The sequence below is a fragment of the Neodiprion virginianus genome, chromosome 5 (assembly GCF_021901495.1).
Source record: "Neodiprion virginianus isolate iyNeoVirg1 chromosome 5, iyNeoVirg1.1, whole genome shotgun sequence".
In the NCBI taxonomy this organism is placed as follows: Eukaryota; Metazoa; Arthropoda; class Insecta; order Hymenoptera; family Diprionidae; genus Neodiprion; species Neodiprion virginianus.
In genome coordinates this window covers 32,305,843-32,324,426 of record NC_060881.1, presented here as the reverse complement: position 1 = coordinate 32,324,426, position 18,584 = coordinate 32,305,843, and the positions used below count along the sequence as shown (strand labels likewise).

Below are 18,584 nucleotides of genomic sequence, written 5' to 3'. Positions count from 1 at the left end.
CGTATATAATCCAAGCGCTAAGGCAGCCTTCCGATCTTCTTCTTACCACCCACCGCGAGTGATAGAAGAAGATAACGCGCCTTATCGTTCTCCAGCTAGGCTGGAACGAATCGCGTGGATCGTCAAATTTAGATCCACCGATAAGCGTAGGAGAAATCGCGATCGACTCACCCCTGTGATGTTCGTAAACAGGGTTGAGAAAAAAAAGGATGTGACTCACTGCGCGGAGGGTGGAAATTTTCAGCTCACCCAAATCGCGCTTCGTTTCACCAATTGCAAGCTGAATTTATCGCTCGAATATAAATTACCAAGCCGCAAAAAAAAAAAAAGAGAAAACAAAAATAAAGTAACCAAAAAACGCGACGACAGATTTTCCAAAGAGTTTTTTTTATTTCACAAAATTAGAAAAGTAAACTTTTCGCTTCGCGTTTGAATATTTGGAAAATCTACATTCTTTGCTGAGATACGTGTATTCTTGAACAAAGAGGTTTTGAAAAAGTCGCTGGAAGGATGTGAAAAGATTAATAAAAAAGAATGTAATGCCAGAATGAAACTTCTAATCTCAATTTAAGATTTAAATTAACTTGAACATTCTTTAATATTAATTTTGCTGTACAAAAAAGTTTTTGAAAATCGTTCGTCGCGTTCGAATTTTATTCGATACTTTGATTGGTCTGGGTTTTTTTTTTCGATCCACCCTGTGTAAAGGAACGCAAGTGTTTGGTAATTTTCAAGCGAAATGAAGGGAGGATAATTCAGATTCTCCGAAGTGGCGAAAGGGATGAGAAAATCACTTTGTTACCGAGAACTTCCCCAAGTCACCCTTTTTTAATTTGGCTAATTTTGACATTCTGATTTTCTTCAACTTGATTGAGATCGGTTCCTTTCAAAAAAAAAAAAGTCAATTTCAAACCCTCGAGGCATACAAAGAGTGGCTACATAGAGTTTTCGGGCAGCAATCGACCCTGAGAACAGTTCCCGTATCCTTCTGGATCTGCGACAGATTCCAGGTTTGAATTTCGAATCCCCCTAACCTCAACCCCATTCCGCAATCCCCAATCCCAATCCCATATCTTCTCTAGGAGGGATTCAAGATCTTTCGGATTGCTGCTGACCCTCGCGATTTTCGAAATAGTCCGCAAGAGTTTGACAATTTTAGCGGGGGGGGAGGGGGGGGGGGGGGTGGTGGTGGTGGTGGTATAAATGTGCTCACGGGGAGTTCAGAGCCGACTGAAATTACTTCTCGACTCTGACAATCTTGAACCTGACGTAAGTCGTCTTGTTCCTCGGTATTTTCTTCCACCTTCTAAAAAAAGGCGTACAAAAATGAGAAAGAAAAAAGATCGACGTTCATATTTTTCATCGTTTTTCAAACATTCTACACATTTTCGATTCATCAAAATCGTAACGCTACCATTTTCAGTCGCATAAAATTTTTGTACCCGTGTAGATTTGAGATCGTTATTACCCTACGAAGTGTAACGATAAACCGAGCGGAGTGAAGAAAAAAACCTACGATCGGAAGAAGGGTGTTTGGAGGTGAGGGGTGGGAGGTAGCGGAGAGAAAAAAAGTCGTAGACGCGGAATGAAAAGACGAAAAGAAGCGGGAAGAAGAAGGAGGAGGGAAATAAAGGAAGAAAATGGCAAGTCGGTGATCCGACACTTATACCTTATACCCCTTATAAGACGGGGCACGCCTTCCAAGTGACCCCAAGAGCAAGTCTATCGGAAACTTGGGGAATGCAACTCAGCAGATCTTTACGTCCCGACAATAAACTCACCCCCTCCATCCCTTTTCCCATATACGTCTCCCCCCCTCCCCGTTCGACGGACTCTTTCTACCCTTGTCTCGTTCCATTCTGCACCCTTCGACGACGCGAACTTCATCCCTGCAGGACATAGCACCTCAAATCCCCATGTCGATATGCTTATCGGAGCGTCCCTGAGGCAGTAAAATATCGAAAATAGATTCCCAGATATGTTTAGAGGGATATCGGAGACCTGAAGGGATGAAAGAATCAGTTTCAGCTTCTCATGATCGACCGAAGGGATGATTTTGATAATTATTTGAGAACGATTACTTGAGGATTGTGAATTTCAAGGCGGTGGTGAGACTATCGTCGAAAGTGGAACACTTGGATTACAAGAAGGTTAGGAAGGCGATCGAATTGTTTTCAAAAGCAATTTTATATACGTTACCCTCACCCTTTTTTGGTACTCAACCCTTTCAGTCACACATTTTTCAACTCAATATTTTGGCCTGAATTTTGTTACGCGGGGGTTTTTGGGGTCGCTGATCACGAATCTGAAGTCAGAATTTGATAATTTCTAGATCCAAGATGGCGGATCCGATATGGCGTATGTAAAATCGAAAAAAGCTATCAATATTCGATGATTCCGGCCAAAACTTGTTACTCGTTGGTTTTGGGATCGCTGATCACAAATCTGAAGTCAAACTCAACAATAAACTGTGATAAAGCTTGGACACGGAAATTTTTGAGGTTCATTGGACACCGAGCATCCGTCCCATTGCGACTGAAAGCGTCAAAATGTGGTAACCTGAACAAAATTTACAGGCTCACAATCAGTTCTGCTTTGGTGAAACTACCTTTTGTACAATGACCCGATAAGAGAGAGAGATATCTACGTACGGCCAGGTTGGCTGGTATAATATACGCCGGTAAAAGGGAAAGCTATTAGCACTGCAGTGGTGGCAGGGTAGAGTTGAGGGGAGGCGGATTTTCCTGTGGGCAACTTTTAATTAAACGTCAATCGAGGTAAAAAATATCCTTGCCTGCAGGACCGAATATGAGTGATGAACGACCCCTTGCAGGGGTTGAGGATGGAGGATGGAGGTTGGTGGATGGTGGAAAAGAGGGAGGAAAGGCGCTACTGCTGAGGGTTTCGCCGTGGCTATTATACGTGTGCTTTACATCGCGCACTGTGTGGAAAATACCGAGGTGTGAGTTTCGACAGCGACCTCGTCACATTTGTTACACCAGTCACCGTTTAATGTGCATGCAACAATGGCAACAATGGCAACGACGTCAACAACAAGAAAATAAAAAAAATTAAATTAAAAAAAAAAAAGGGGGGGGGAAGGATTTGGGAGGAATTGGAAAAAAAAAAAAAAAAATTAAACTTTATACAATATCAGGCGAGGAATTTGATCGGCATTCAACTCACTCAAAGAGATCGATAGGTTTGTATGTCGACAAAGAGAAGTGAGAGGGGACGAAGAAAATGAAATACGACCAAAAAAAAAGGTGAAACAAAATAAAAATAAAACTGGTTAAAAAATTAGGAATGTTATTACGGACACGTGTTTTTGGGGCGAAAAGAAGAATGAAAACGAGAAAATCATCGGATGATGAGAGAATTTTTTCAAAACCCGCAAAATCGACAGAAAAAAAAGAATGAAAAGAATTTATAAAATAAAGGAATACTAAGAAGCGTATTGTTTACAAATTAACAATGAATAATGTCATATGTATTTTATAGAATATTCTTTGTACCGATGTATATGCTTCGACTCGACAAGGTCAAACCGCACATATTGTAATAAAGTTTGCCAGCTTGAGAATCGTCCCAGACTCTTGTAATAACGTTAAGAGTTTTTTATTGACGTTCAGCGCAACTTGGATGTTAATGGACGTAAGACGGTACTTGAGGAAAAGCAAAATAAAAAAAAAAAAAAAAACAGAATCCACAAAAGCAAATTTGAGACGGCGAATAAAAACGGTATCATTAGAATTTCGTGACAAATATGATTGGATATAAGCTGGAGTAAAAATCGTGACAGATGAAAGGAAGCTAATTAATTGATCGGTTAAAAAAATAGACATGAAAATCCGTAAGTCGGTGAATCGATGCCCGAAAGCGGAATGCAATAAGTGAGTGTGAAGGGAGGTGAGTGAGAAAATTGGAAGAAAAGGTAAGAATGTAGAAGGTAGAAAGAAAAAAAAAAAAAAAGAAAAAAATTAGAGAATAAAATGGCGTAGCTCGAGCGAGTAAACGTAAAGCGATATGTAAATCTATGTAAATACGAGAAGCGAGGATCTGTAGGGTAAAGAGGATGAAGCGGATGTGAGGAGGTGGAGGGGTAAAAAGACGACGACGGTTCTCCTGCGCCCCGGGTTTTGGCATGATATACATGGTCTGACCTAACCTACAGAAGCGTTAAAATTAATCGCGACGAGGGTTGGTATACGTATTATATGTCATGTACAATATAACACGTCGTAATGACGATAAAGTTAATTTTTGTAGTATTGCAAGATATACACAGCTCGTAAATCGGCGTTGGGCAGCGAGCATGCCAATTACAATTTCTAACAAGCTTCAACATAATTACAAAATACAAAATTTATTTGTAACTGAATGGAAGGAAGGAAGCGAGGTTGTGAATTAAAAAAGTTGAAGGAGACGAGAGTAAAAAAAAAAAATTACAAATTACAAAATTTGGAGAGGAAAGACACAATCGCAAATTACAAAGCTTGGAAAAGAAAAAAAAAAAAAAAAAACAATTACGAATTACAAAAATAGAAGAAGAAAAAAACAATTGTAAATTACAAAATTTGAGAAAAAATTAATTGTAAGTTACAAAAGTGGGAAAAAAAGTCAACTACAAGTTGCGATTAGGAATAGATTCAATTACAATTTTCAAAAATAATTCACATCTTTGTTCGAATAAATCTTTGTTTCATGGAATTACCAATTTCTTTTTTGATATTTTAATCACTTTTGCATACAATTAGAAATACAAATTGTAATTCGTCCATGGCTGTCTATGGTACGTCCTACGTATGCTATAGAATGAATGTGTTGTTCAATTAATCCATTCGCTTTTTTTCTAGCTTTTTTGTGGTAATATTGATTTTTATTTAGCGATTATCTAGAGATATACTTGATGTTAAATGATTGTCAAGTATATGAAACAGAGGTGAAATTTTCTGACAAATCGATTACCGCGATTTATTTTGCAAAATTATTCTCACATTGCGAGATAAACGCAAATTTTGATTGAATAAAAAAAACTCATCCTTTGAAACATGTCCAAACCATCTCAAAATCGTCCAAAAACTGTTTCTTTACTCAAATAAGGACATTTTGGGACAATATTTTCATTTCAAAGTGATTAGATTAGAACAAAATAAGACGCGTGAAATTCAATGTTGTTCCGTTTTAATGAAACTATTTGGGATAGATTTTTGATAAATCGCAAAATAACAAAATGACTTGAATTTGAAACAAGGCGAATCCGTCGTGAAGAAAATAAAAATCTGAAAAATATTTTCGAGCGTTGAATTCAGTATATTCTTTCTTACAAGTGTCTAACATAAAGTAGACAAGGAGAGCAATGTAAAACACGAAATACTGAATAAATTACTACATATTGATCTCTATAAATAAAGCACCGCGTTTCAATTTGCGCACTGCATAATGCTGCAGCATTGATTGAACTCCGGCGAACGGAACTAAGTAAACTAAACTAAACGAACCGGAAGGAGATGACAGAAATCCAGCACCCGATCCCTTCTCGCCTCTCATCCCTTCCCATACCATCCCTTCCCTTTCTTCTACCCCTTCAGCGACCCTAAATTTAGATGTTTTAGTTAATTCCCCGCGTAAAACTCATTCAGCTTGTCAATCCTGTACAGGGCGCGGCTATATAATATGGATGTATGTTCAAAGGGCGAGAATATACGAGGGGTGAAATCACGCACGCACGTCTCGAAATGACGCGTTGACGATGGGTAAGCAAGTCACACACGTGGGATTTCAATCCCACTGCGCTATGATACAAAAATAAAAAAGGCATCTGTTTAAATATGCTTACACGAAATGTGTCGAAAAAAAAAAATTTTCGTAATTCGAATAACGTTTCTTTGAACTGAAAAATAAAAAAAGCTAAAAATAAAATAAAATCATTTGTATAAAACTCCTTGCGTCGTATCAGATCGCGATCGATATTTCGTACGAGGTAAGAAAATTCTTTTTCTCTAAAAATCACTGTACAGAACTAAAATCATATAATAACATAACGCTAACAATTGAAGCACATCGTTAAAGAGAACAAACATAATTACACGTAACCAAACATCGTGATTACCGTGAATTTTGATGAAAATATTTTTCTTCTCGTTATTGGGATAATATCATATTATCTGTAACAACGAAGGAAGAAAAAACGCACACGCGTTGGGAAAAGAGAATGGAACAAGAAACAGATTGCAAACTTTGTATTATTTCATTATCGAGGCCGATTCTTCCGGCTCGAATAAAGAACAAAAGGGCGGAAATATTTGGCTTGCATGCGTGTGTCTGTGTGTGTTTGGAAGAGACCGGAAATTACGACCTCTTGAGCAAAGATGTACATACATATATATATATATATATATATATATATCTATAGTAAGGAAACCTCATATATATATATATATATATATACACATACATAAAAAAGAATTAAAAAAAAAAGAGGAGAAATATTATCTTTTCTCTTGCATTTTTTTCCCTTGGTTTTTATTTCTTCCACTTTTTTCTTTTTTTTCCTACATTTTTTCTTCTCAGGGAGCAAAGTACACAGTTGATTCGAAAACCTCGGCGTGTTTCGGCGGCGTTGGAAACGTACACAACAACGAAGAGGGGAGTATAGAGAAAGAGAAAGAGAGAGAGAGAGAGAGAGAGAGAGAGAGAGAGAGATAGAGAGGAGGGTAAAAAGAGGGTAAATCCTACCCCTAGAAAAGGTGCGGCAACCCAAACAGTAAATTGTTGGCCACCATGTGTTACCGATGTTACACAAATCTTCCGTAACACACGACCCCAAGCCGCCGCCACTGCTGGTTGCTGCTGGTGCTGCTGATGCTGATGCCACGGTGGTCGTGATGGTGAGATGTTGCCCCCGGAACACATGGACGGAAGTAGATCCACGCTTCGTTTATGCATATACACGTACATATGTAACGGTATATGTATGGTACAAGTACACCTCCGAGTTTTCGCAACAACCGGGTGCCCGAGGATTTAACCCTCCTCAGGCTTCTCGTCGACGACGAGGGTGTGCGGGGCGAAAGAGGGAGGGAGAGAAGAGAGAAAATATAAAGAAGGAATGAAAATAACGGGGAGAGGCGCGGGAAAATATTACAAATATATTTTTTAAAAAGAAGGAAAAAAAAAACACAGTGTGTCTAAGGGAAACATTTCGCGTAAGTACATGCTTTTATATACTAACAGCCGGTTGCGAATTCACCCGATAATATTTTCAAATAGTTTTTCGTGGCAAAACCATTAGACGTAATAGAGTTTGTTTTTTTTTTTTTTTTATTTATTTTGTATCGATCGTCGAGAGCTCGAAAACTATTTTAAGATAACTTTCCTCTGTTTTGTAAAGAGTTTAATCAGCGTCAGCATATAAGTGTGTCATCGCCAATCCGACTTGGCTTACAAATATCGTAATATCTTGGAAACCTTCGATCTGGTTGTAACGAAATATATCCTAAATTTTAGCCAGACGTTCTGGCTGTTGAAATGAAAAAAGAAAAAAAAAAAGTTATGAAAATTGATACGTTAGTTCCGGAGTTATAAAGCGAGCGTATATACAACGTCAGAGAAACAGAAGAGACGTTGAGTTTCATATACGTGGAGATGAGATGTTGGAAATATGCGTCAGGGGTTTATTTTTTATCCAGATGTTACTGGAGGGTGGTAGGTAAAAATTGTGATGCGAGCTGATGTTTTCCACCTTATATACACGTCTATATATGTATGTACGTATTTATCGCTCGAACAGCCATTCGCTTCGATCGCACGCTTTTCCCGAATTCAAATCCTCGCACCTGTTATATGTATATAAATAGTATATAACGGCATATCCATAAGCTTTTATGGATGTACTGGTTGAATTTTTTTTACGAATAAATGATCCGTCGTTTGCTGAAATTTAATGCGCATGCGCCATAATCGGAAAGCATTTGTCTGCCAGGGATACCAACCGTCGTGAACGTAACCTCAAAAATTTTCATACCTGTGCCGGTGTTGAGCTCAAGTTCCAACGGCAACTGTCAAAATTTTTGAGGTTACGTTCACGACGGTTGGTATCCCTGGCAAACAAATGCTTTCGGATTATAGCGCATGCGCATTAAATTTCAGCGGACGTGGACCATTCAGTCTGTTCGAACTTCACTCTGTACACCACCCAGCTACCGTACTACTATTATAAGCTATCTTCAAGGGTGTTACAAGATATAATACACACGTTAACGAAAGAATTATACGATATCGAAACGACAAGTGAAAAAAGAGAATTAGAATGAAGTTAGCAACGTTACTGTAACGATTCATACAGTTAAAGAAAAATCGCTACTTCGCATATTTACGACTGTACGAGAATCAGTAAAACATTACAAACAAAATATACTTTAATTTTACAAAATCCAACTCATGAAAGTCATTTTTTTTTGTTTTTTTTTTTTCTAAATAGCCCAATAATGTTGATTTTTTAACCCGACGTTTCGTTGCTAACTTCAACCTGATAAAAGGGGGATTCTGTAACGTTACGAAGTTCAGGTCATATTCTATCGCTTTTCTTTTTCTCGCATTTCCATCGCGGTAAAATATCGATTGTTTCAGACCTTGTTGGAGAAGAAAAAAATCCATCTATCGCCCTAATTCGAAATTGTCTCTAAAAAAAGTTGCAAAAAATACGGAACAGAGTGATTTGAATGTAGGCGGTTATCGACTCACCAGAATTTCTCGCATCAACCGTGCGACTACCGACGAGCAGTTGGAGCAGTAGGAGGAAAAGTATGCAACCTGCAAAAAGGCCTTTCCGCCGAGCCCAACGGCACTCCATCCTGAGGTGTACTTCAGCTATTCCTGAAACACAAAGGACAGAGAATTTTAGTAATTTAGTACATTTTACACACGACTTTTTGCGAGTGGGTCTGAAAAGCGGGAAATTAGAGTAGATCCAGGTAGGTATCATGTATCAAAAAGATTGCTGCATGTTTATTATTACATTTTCAATTCTTATGTTTGTTTGTTTTTTATTTTATTTTATTTTTTTTTTTTTCCGAAGACATTTTTACCTTTCGATTCATCAAATTTTTATTTTTTCTCGTCTACTTGCGAATAACGAGCTTAACGACGTTTGCATAAAAAAAATTTCAGCACTGGGGGAAAATTTCAATGTAAACTGGATGGTGTGACGTCGTTTTAATATCGTTCTGTATGGAAAATATAGAATTTCAATTTTACACCGTCGCTTTTAATACATTCATTTAAATTCGAGGGCTCGGTTATACGCACATGCCTACGTATCTATACATATATATATATATGTGTATGGGGCATTCCATAAAATCTAGATCAAGATTTAACATCGATGTCTCAGATTGGCTTTATAATTATATGTATGAAACTAAATGACGAAAAACGCAATTGCAATTTTTTCAGAATTTTTCGACCCGGCGTATCTGGAGTATGATTTAAAAACTTCAAATGTAACGATGTAACGGAATACATCATATATATGTATATATATGTTCGTATAACATATACTCAAAATGCAATTAAAAATAATTGGAACCGTCGAGTGAGATAGAAAGTAACTCGCGATTCTCTTCGATATTTATCTCTCTTTTTTAATACCGCAAAAAGTCAAACTGATTGACAGGCATCGAAAACATCTGTTTCAGTGTCGGATATTAATTTTACTCGTACCATATTTCAGCCTATTTTTGTTGTTCGAACATACCGTGAAAAGTTCTATTCGAGAAAATTTTCCAACCAATCAAACTAGCGTCATATCGATGTAGTGAATATATGCAGTAAAATTTCCCAGAACATTGTCTAACAGAATTTAAGATACAATCAGTAATTATCACACTCGACGAAAGTCTTTGGTAAAAGATAACAGCCTTCCAGGATCAAAAGAAGAAAAAAAAAAGATATCGAGAAGAGGTCGAGAATATTCAAATCGAAACTAAATTAGAACCAGGGTTCCCCGCTAACGATAAATTCTTTATTTGCTGTAGGAAATAATCATTTCAACTCTATTATATGCTGATGCCCTTTGATGTTTCAAAGGTTTATAAGCCGCGTGCCGGACTGAAAATCGATAACACACATATGCTATGAATCATTGATAATATCCCATAATCGTTCATGGGGTATTTAATAAAATTGCTTTCAGACAGCTGGTGTATTTTCTCAATTTTCAACATTATTTTACGGTAATAAATGAAATTACACACCCGTCACGAAATTGAAATTTATTAAATAAATCGATGTATCAAATATTGGAGGGGAACGTGGGACACGACGTATCCCTAAGTCGTTGATTATTTTTTTTTTTAGCTTTCGAGCACCGGGTACCAATTGTTTTGATCTATCTCGACCAAATTCGCCATAATATTACAGCAGAAGAAAAGAAAAACATCAGAGACACAAAGAACCCTCTCCAAAAAATCAATAAAACTTTTTTTATTTTTCTATTTTATAAATGTCTGCATCCTTTACCACCTGTATTGAATGAATCATTGATTATTTATCAATCTATCAATATGTAGGACCGAAAAATTTATATTTCGAAGTAAATGGCCTTTATCTGAAATATCATTTTTGAAAAACTGTGATAAAAGAAATTCAAACTTTTTTCGTGGTCCGTCGTGCCCCAAGTTCCCCTATTTACGTGTAATGAAACCATTCAGTTCTCCCGAAATTACTGACAAGTTATATTTATTTGTTTCTTGGTAACATTTTACGCGATAATTTCGTTGAATTTTCTACATATTGTTTATTGAAATTAATAAATCAGTGAAACAAGAAAGCAGAAAAAAGAAGACGAAAGAAAAAACAAAGACACTAACACGAATAATTTCTTCCTCATCATTATTACTGTTGTTATAATTATAGTTGTAATTGTAGCTTTGTAGCTTCGTAGCTTTGTAGTTTCGTAGTTTCGTAGTTTTGTAGTTTTGTAGTTTTGTAGTTTCGTAGTTTTGTAGTTTTGTAGTTTCGTAGTTTCGTAGTTTCGTAGTTTCGTAGTTTCGCAGTTTTGTAGTTTTAATAGTTTTAATAGTTTTAATAGTTTTCGTAGACTCGTAGCTATGTAGTTTTGTAGTTTTGTAGACGTCGTCGTTATTCAATTTTATTCCAGTCTCCTGGGAGGAAGACCGAAGGGTGAAAAGGGCGGAAAAGAGGGCTATTTTATTTTTCCTCCTCTCGTCGATAATTCCGTTATTTATTTTATTTTTTCAATACGTGCAGTTGGCCGAGCAAATCACCGAACCGAAAAGTCTTTCGCGCCTGCATCCCGCTCGAACGAACACCACGTTCCTTTCATCTTCTCCATCCCTGCACGCCTCCCCGTGTTCAAAATAGTTACAATATTGTATAAAAAGCAGGAGAAAAAAAAAAAAAAAGGAAGCAAATCAAAGAGAACAGGCTCCGAACGTGAAGGAAAAAATAACAACGAGTAAAGTGAAGAGAGAAGAGCGCTGAAAAATTACAAAATAAAAATAAGAGAAACGAGGCTAAAAAAAAGTAATATGTACATTTTTAATAAGAATTGCGTTTTGTTTTCGTTTTTTTGCCAGAAAAATTGTTTCACAATAAGCGTATTAGAAAATTACTGTCGCAATTATGTATTTTAAAAGAAAAAACCACAAAATCAAAATTACTTCAAACGGTATTTTGCGCACAGTAGAAAAATATTTTTGCAATTGAACTAGACAGTATAATTATTTTCTAATTGTAAGTATATTGATGAATAATTTTCAAATTATTGCAATCACAGAAATGTATCGTTTTAAAACTATTGCAAGGATTTCTCAAATTGTAAATCTGGTTGTTTTATTTCTGTTCCTTTTTTTGATTTTTGAGACTTCCAACTAGGCGTGTGAACAACAAATCTGATTAATTTTGTTGAATAGGTAAGAATTTCTACACGTGAGTTTGGAAGAATAATTGATTTCGATAAAGAAAGAAAAACACAAGTAAAGTAAATGGAAATATGCATGCAAAGAATGTTAAAAAAAAAAACAATGTAAGCAAATAGGGAGAGAAAAAGAAAACAAAGCCTGACAAAATATCAGCGAATGCAGATATTTTTTTTGGGAAACATTGGGAGACAAAATCACCACGATCATGATTTTACAATGATGATTATCCAGGAACTAAGATTTCGAATTATGAGTGTGTTTTGTTTTATTACGATTACGCTGAATTTCATATAATTCAAAAATCGTGAATTAACGGTTTTTCCACAGGACGAATCGTTACGATAACGCAGCCAACTTCAATATTCATTATTCTTTCTACGCCTCAAGACTCTGTCTAATATTTTCGTGCGGGTAAAATCGAATAAGTGAAATTTAGTAAAGTGGTGTGTAATCGCGAAGCTTTCGGGCCGCAAGCCGTTTCTACCGCGTAAATAAATTGTGCTACGAAAATGAACGACAAGTAGGAAAATTCGTTCACTACTATATTTTACTCGTACCTTCAACCCTGAACATTCTCCCACCCAGTTTCCTTCAACAAACATCGCGACGTGTGCACGTGTATGGAGCATTCCACGCCAAATCAGTAAACGGTTGACCATAATTTTTTTTCAATTCTACCAAGTATTTTTTATACCTTTGCAACCTCCCTGAGAAGGTTACAAGAATTTTTAAAAATTTTTTTCAATCTCTCGTCTTTACCCTATGATTTTTTGACGAGGGTAAAGACGAGTGATTGTAAAAATTGGAAAAAAATTTTCTAACCTTTTCAGAGTTCGTACTAAAACGTAGAAAATGTCATAGTGAACCGCTTATTGAGTTGGCGTGGAAATCCCCATATATATATATACGAAAATACGAAAGGGATGAATGAATAATAGTAAAATCTATACGTTCCAGGTTTTTTGTGCGGAGAAATCGTGGGTCGTTGAATTAGGTGCAAACCAACCCCCAGAACAGTGGAATATTACAGGCACAACATTACGGACGAATTATTTATGCACGAAGCGTAGAGACATAAGTAGAGGGAAAAAAAAAAGTTTCTGTTACATGTATACCTGTACACTTATGGCATGAAATATTGAGAAAAAACTGAATCGGAGATGAGGTGATGTGGCGATAAAAAAAAGACGACAATCGACGCAACCGCGAATTGTTTTTACACCGAGCTACGAACCGTCACGCTCCGTAAGTTCCCGTTTTTAGGGCTCCGCAACTGTGGTCTCCGAAAACGGCGAGTTTTCAGCGTTCCGAGTAAAAAAATGTGTAAGCTTTCCTCAGGTTGTGAGCCTTTAACGAACTTGCGAAAAAGTGTAGTGTGCAGTTTCACGGAAAACTCTTTCACCATGGGTTTCAAACGTTTTTAGTATTATTATCTCTTTGACTCGTATGTGCTTAAATAGGTAGTCAGAGCAGAGAAGAAATACGAGATGATATGCACGTGGGATTTTGATGTACGTCAAGCGGGCGTTGCAACTATCCATCTATCTATCTATCTATCTGTCTATCTATCTATCTGACAATTAAAATTCACTACGGAAACACGCGAATGTCAGAAAGCCGTGTGGCTAAAGCAAACGAAACTATTGATTCGCCCTCCACAGGGTGACGGTACTACCTTTTGTTATATCCTGTGACCAAATTTCACCAAGTATGTATAGAGTATTCCATGCAAATCCAACCAACGTGTGACCCTGACCATTTTTCATTTCATTTCAAAATCTTTTCTGCAATTTTCCCAACTCTGAAACGGTACCCTGAATTCTTTTACATTTTTTTTTATTCAACTGTTCAATTATTTGTAAATATTAAGAGTGATTTTGAAAAGGACCTTTCTTTAAAAAACTCAAAAAATGGTCAAAAACTATATTTTCTTTTTCAAACATTTACAGACCGGGCCCACGATGGACCAATTTTGTTTCTGTATTGTTTTTGTTTTTTTTCTTTTTTTACTCCCGAAAAATTCTTCAAACTTCCATTTTTCACTCAACACATTTCGAGACCAGTTTCATTATAGAATTGAACATGTTTTTTATTAACTTTATATTGAAACCGGTCTAGTTTTGAGAATTTTTCGGAAATTTTCAAACCATTCATACAATATTTGAGTTGATCAACAAAACTGTAAGTGCTAAAGGAAAAAAAAAAATAAAAATTCGCCCATCATGGGCTCAGTCTTGAAATGTTTGGAAAAGAAAATACAGTTTTTTCAGAATATAAAAAGAAATTCCTTTTCAAAATCATTCTCCATATTTGCAAATGATTAACCAGTTGAGTATAAAAATCTAAAAAATTTCAGGGTTAAAATAATTGCAGAAAAAATTTGGAATATAATCAAAAATTGTGTGTGTCAGTGTGAATTCCCCATATATATATAGCTGTATGTGTACCAGATCCCACAACATCTGCTCTCACGGAGCATCCCACGGGAAATAATAAAATTCCACACGTTCGAGTAAGTAAATGAAGTGAGTTTAGAGAGGCGGTTGTCGGTATAAGTGAGTAAACAGCCGAGGAGCTGGCGAGTTTACTATACGTGCGTACGTAGAGCTTGACGAAGAAGCAAAATTACCACAAGCGGCAGTGACCGGTTCTTAGGGAGACGTATGTATGTTAAACCATTAATTACAACTCATTAAGGAAAGTAACTACTACCAGAAGCATCTGTCTTTGACGGTATTCCTGATGCCGCGCACGCTCAAGCATAGCGTGAATCATTCTTTTAATCATTTCATTAGTAAAGATCAACGACAAACTGTCGACAAGAGTAAATAAAGGAGAGAAGAGAATTGGGGATAAATAACAAACGAACAATCGATGTGCTGCGTATTTTTCATCGTCACCGATTTAAAGTTAAAGTAAAACCGTCGACAGCAAAAAGAATATTTTTTTTTTTATTTTTTATTTTTCATTAGAGAAGCAATAAATCTATCCCAATAAAGAATTTTCGGTAACGAAACGCGTTCGGTGGGAGGAAAAAAAAAAACAAGGTCAAAGTTAGTAACCTAATCGTATCGAAAGTATGGACAAAAAAAAAATACAAAATAGTGAGAGATAATTATTTTATTATTTATTTCGATTTCCGCAACTTCATTTTTTGTGCAACAAATATATTATTTACAGGTGATTTTAATCAACAATTGTCACCGAATGCACTATACGCATAGTTATCCACGCGACATCGCCGGTTGGACTAATTAAAATTCCAACTATGAAGTAAGAAGAAAGTATATTGTAATATTGAAGAATGGTGTATAATAAATGAGGGTTGAAGAATTAATGAGGGGTGGTCAGGGGTTCGGAAAATGTCAGGTCAAAGGGGTTGAAGAAAAAGGGGGGTTTTCGTACCTAATGGGTAATTCGCGGTTGCAAAGATCGATCAAAATCCTTTTTATCCCTCTCTCTCTCTCTCTCTCTCTCTCTCTCTCTCTTTCTCTGTCGTATAGAAAGATAAAAAACATGATGATATTTGTGTGAAAATAGAGGCTCCTTTTCGTACTTCTTTTCCACTTCTCTTTCTTCTTCTTCCTCTTCTTCTTTTATTTGCAACGGCTGCACCGTAGAAATACCTTAAGCCCCACGTTCCAAGAGGAAGGAAGTGAAACGCGGATAAGGTGGGAAAGTGAAAGGCATTTTTTAATTATTTTACAAATATTTTTTGATGAGAATTCCTCCTTTACGACGAAGAGTCGGGGGTGAGAGCAGAATTTCCGGACTCTTACTCTGATCAGCTATAGCCGCTCGTTTAAAATATTGTTGTATAATATACCTACATCAGCCTATACGCGAGGTGATAAATGAAAAATTAATTAATTGATTAATTGATCCCACATTTTAAGCTTTTTCGAATAAAAGGGTGTATAAGTGCAGAAAATGTAGGTATAATGTACGCGAAATTCAAACACATATTTCAATACCTCTGTTTTATATCTTTGGATTGATTTCGAAGAAACGACGTAATTGAAAACAAAAAAAAAATCAAACACCAAAACTCTTCACCAGTTTGGAATGTGTTTGAGAGACAAAAAAAAAATACTCTACACTTGCAAAAATTAAATTTCAACAAATATTTCACGCAAGATTTTTGCAATAAAAATTGAAAAAGTACTGAAACGATCAAAGCCAAAATTTAATCAATTCTAAGTTTGGAAAAGCCGCGTCGATTAAAACCAAAATCATTGAAAACCGGTAACTCGTTCTCGAGATATCGCCGGGCAAAAAAATTGATCACAGACGTCCATTTAAAAATGATATAAGATGATTCTCTAAATTTAAAAACGTGGAGATCTGTTAAAAACTCAACTTTTTATGTTCGGGGTGATTACAATAACTTCCTTTTTATCTCGCTGAAAACAGAGAAACTGAAAGTTGAAACAAAAAAAACACTAAACACGCTATAATACCATTAGACTTATTTGCAAAAATGAAACCATTTATAATCTGTAAAATTGTACAGCTAAATAGAATACTTCCAGACGGTATTAAATTTCGACGCTGTCGACGTTTTTTTTTCTCTTTTCTTTTGTGTTTTTTTCTTTTGTCGTTTCTACTTTCCTCTAGACGAGAATTGTGATTAAATTTGCAACGCGTTATACGTATAATCTCGTGCCCATGACTATTTTAATAAGGTAAATCAAAGAGGAATGGGTTTTGTTCACGGGAGAAACGAGACAGGTAAATAGGTTCAAGTACGCCTATGGTAAAACAGGGAGCGAGATCGCGACGCGAAGGGCGCTCAGTCGGTGTGATAGAGCAGAGCTACTGACTAGGTGAACTCCGTCAGCAGCAGCAGCGGACCCAGTCAGCGTCGAGGTGCGGACACGTCACGATTCGATGATTAATACGACGGTGGCATGCGAACCGAAAGTATAAAGGTGTCCGCAATGTTCCCTCTTTCCTCCCTCTCGGCCTCCCTTCAGGGACGCTGCTTAACGATGGGAAGTGAGTTCCAGCGTAGTTTGAGTAGCTTTTAGAACTTGAAGCTTTGAAGGTTATTATTGCACATGTGCACCCAACTTTTGCCTGTCACTTCGTGGGCATGTGAGGCACGATGTTGTACGAATTGTAAACATGGACGTGCAGATATGTGGAGTGGGAAAATTTTACCGCCACCTTTTCCTCGGAAGAATAGTCAAGAGTCAGACGGTTGGAGTAGATGTTAAATAAAATTGAAGAAATTGGAAAGAAAAGAAAATAGCGAGATTAATCTAATTCTTGAAGTCGACTAAAATTGAGGAAAAACTACACGATGTTGAGGATAACTGTAAGTTGAATGAAATTAGAAGTTTCGCAAAGTTGAGCAAAACTACAAAATGACCAAAATTGCGAAGTTGAGTTAGAATGACAATGGTCGAGCATTTTTAGTGGGAATTGGTTTGGCAACTTTTTATAAATTTCACCAATGGCTACAAGAAGTTTGAAAAAAATTCCGAAACCCTTTTGGGTTGGGTAAGAACATCATGCTAAAAATGATCAAAATCGAATGGGGGTTAGGTACATGGGTTGCTAATTCGACATGGAATGTTTATCTCCGGTGGTATATTTATAACTATAAGTCAGTGAATTTTTACTAACTCAAATTTACAGAGTTAAATACCTGTAGAAAATTGCGAGAAAAACAGTTTACGATAATCGTACAACCGTAAACGACAAAGAAAAGATATGAGAGACTAATTGAGGTACATACGACAAGGAGGAGAAGAAGGTGGAGGTGGAGGAGCTTTGTCCTGGGTACACAGTCACACGTGTCGAAGAGTGTATACTTAGGGAAGACAAGACCATAAACTGTATAAATAAATGCATAAAAGATTGGTAAAACCATCGAGAAAAGCAGGCAGGCAGGCAGGCACTCAGACAGGCGCTTATTGACCCGCATATAGTGAAAAGGTGCGGGCAAACGGCATAATCCGGATGGATAATCGGCTTAGCGTTGGTTCTCTCCGCCCTCCTCGTCATGGTTCCACGTTCCACCTCCAAATTGTTGTGCGGCATGCAACAAAATGATGGAAGATGCAACAAACGCAAATGTCGAAGCTCTTCTTCTTCTTCTTCGTCTTCGTTTTCGTCATCGTCGTCGGCAAACAAAGGCCACGAGTATAGATGGATTTCACCCGATAGCTGTTAAACGGAAAAACGTCACGGGGAGCGAGAGAGAGAGAGAGAGAGAGGAAGAGGAAAGAGCTCAGGTAGTTTTTCAGGTAGTTAGCATCGGTAGCCGATGTGCTTTGGGGTCTCTTACTTACACTGCACTGCAGAAGAAAGGAGCGTGACGACGTGGTACATTAGCTCAGGGGGTTTCATGGGGGTATATACTTGCTGCCTGCCTACCTACTGCGGAAAATGGAAACGTATACACACGTCAATTTATTGTGTGCAACACCCCGAGTAGATGCACCGACAGAGATGATGGATGGGGCCGATCCCATTCGTTGTGCAAATACAAATACAAAAATGAAAATGGCAAACACTTTGAAACGCTCGCAACTACACACACACAGACACCGACACTATTGGAGAATACTCTCTTCCTCCTCCACCTTCTCCTCCTCCTGCTTCTTCTTCTTCTTCTCTCTAAAGATGCTG

At 37.0% G+C, this 18,584-nt stretch overlaps 1 protein-coding gene across 8 annotated transcripts in view; it reads right to left on the bottom strand.

Moving 5' to 3' along the window:
* Positions 1-18,584, bottom strand: part of LOC124305108 (latrophilin Cirl) — a 238,570-nt gene that overhangs the window by 61,863 nt on the left and 158,123 nt on the right. For all 8 annotated transcript variants that reach the window (XM_046764157.1, XM_046764156.1, XM_046764158.1 and 5 more), the window contains exon 2: positions 8,746-8,877. In XM_046764157.1, coding sequence (XP_046620113.1) covers positions 8,746-8,854 — 109 coding nt within the window. In that variant the 5' untranslated portion in view covers positions 8,855-8,877. The remainder of the gene's footprint in view (positions 1-8,745; positions 8,878-18,584) is intronic.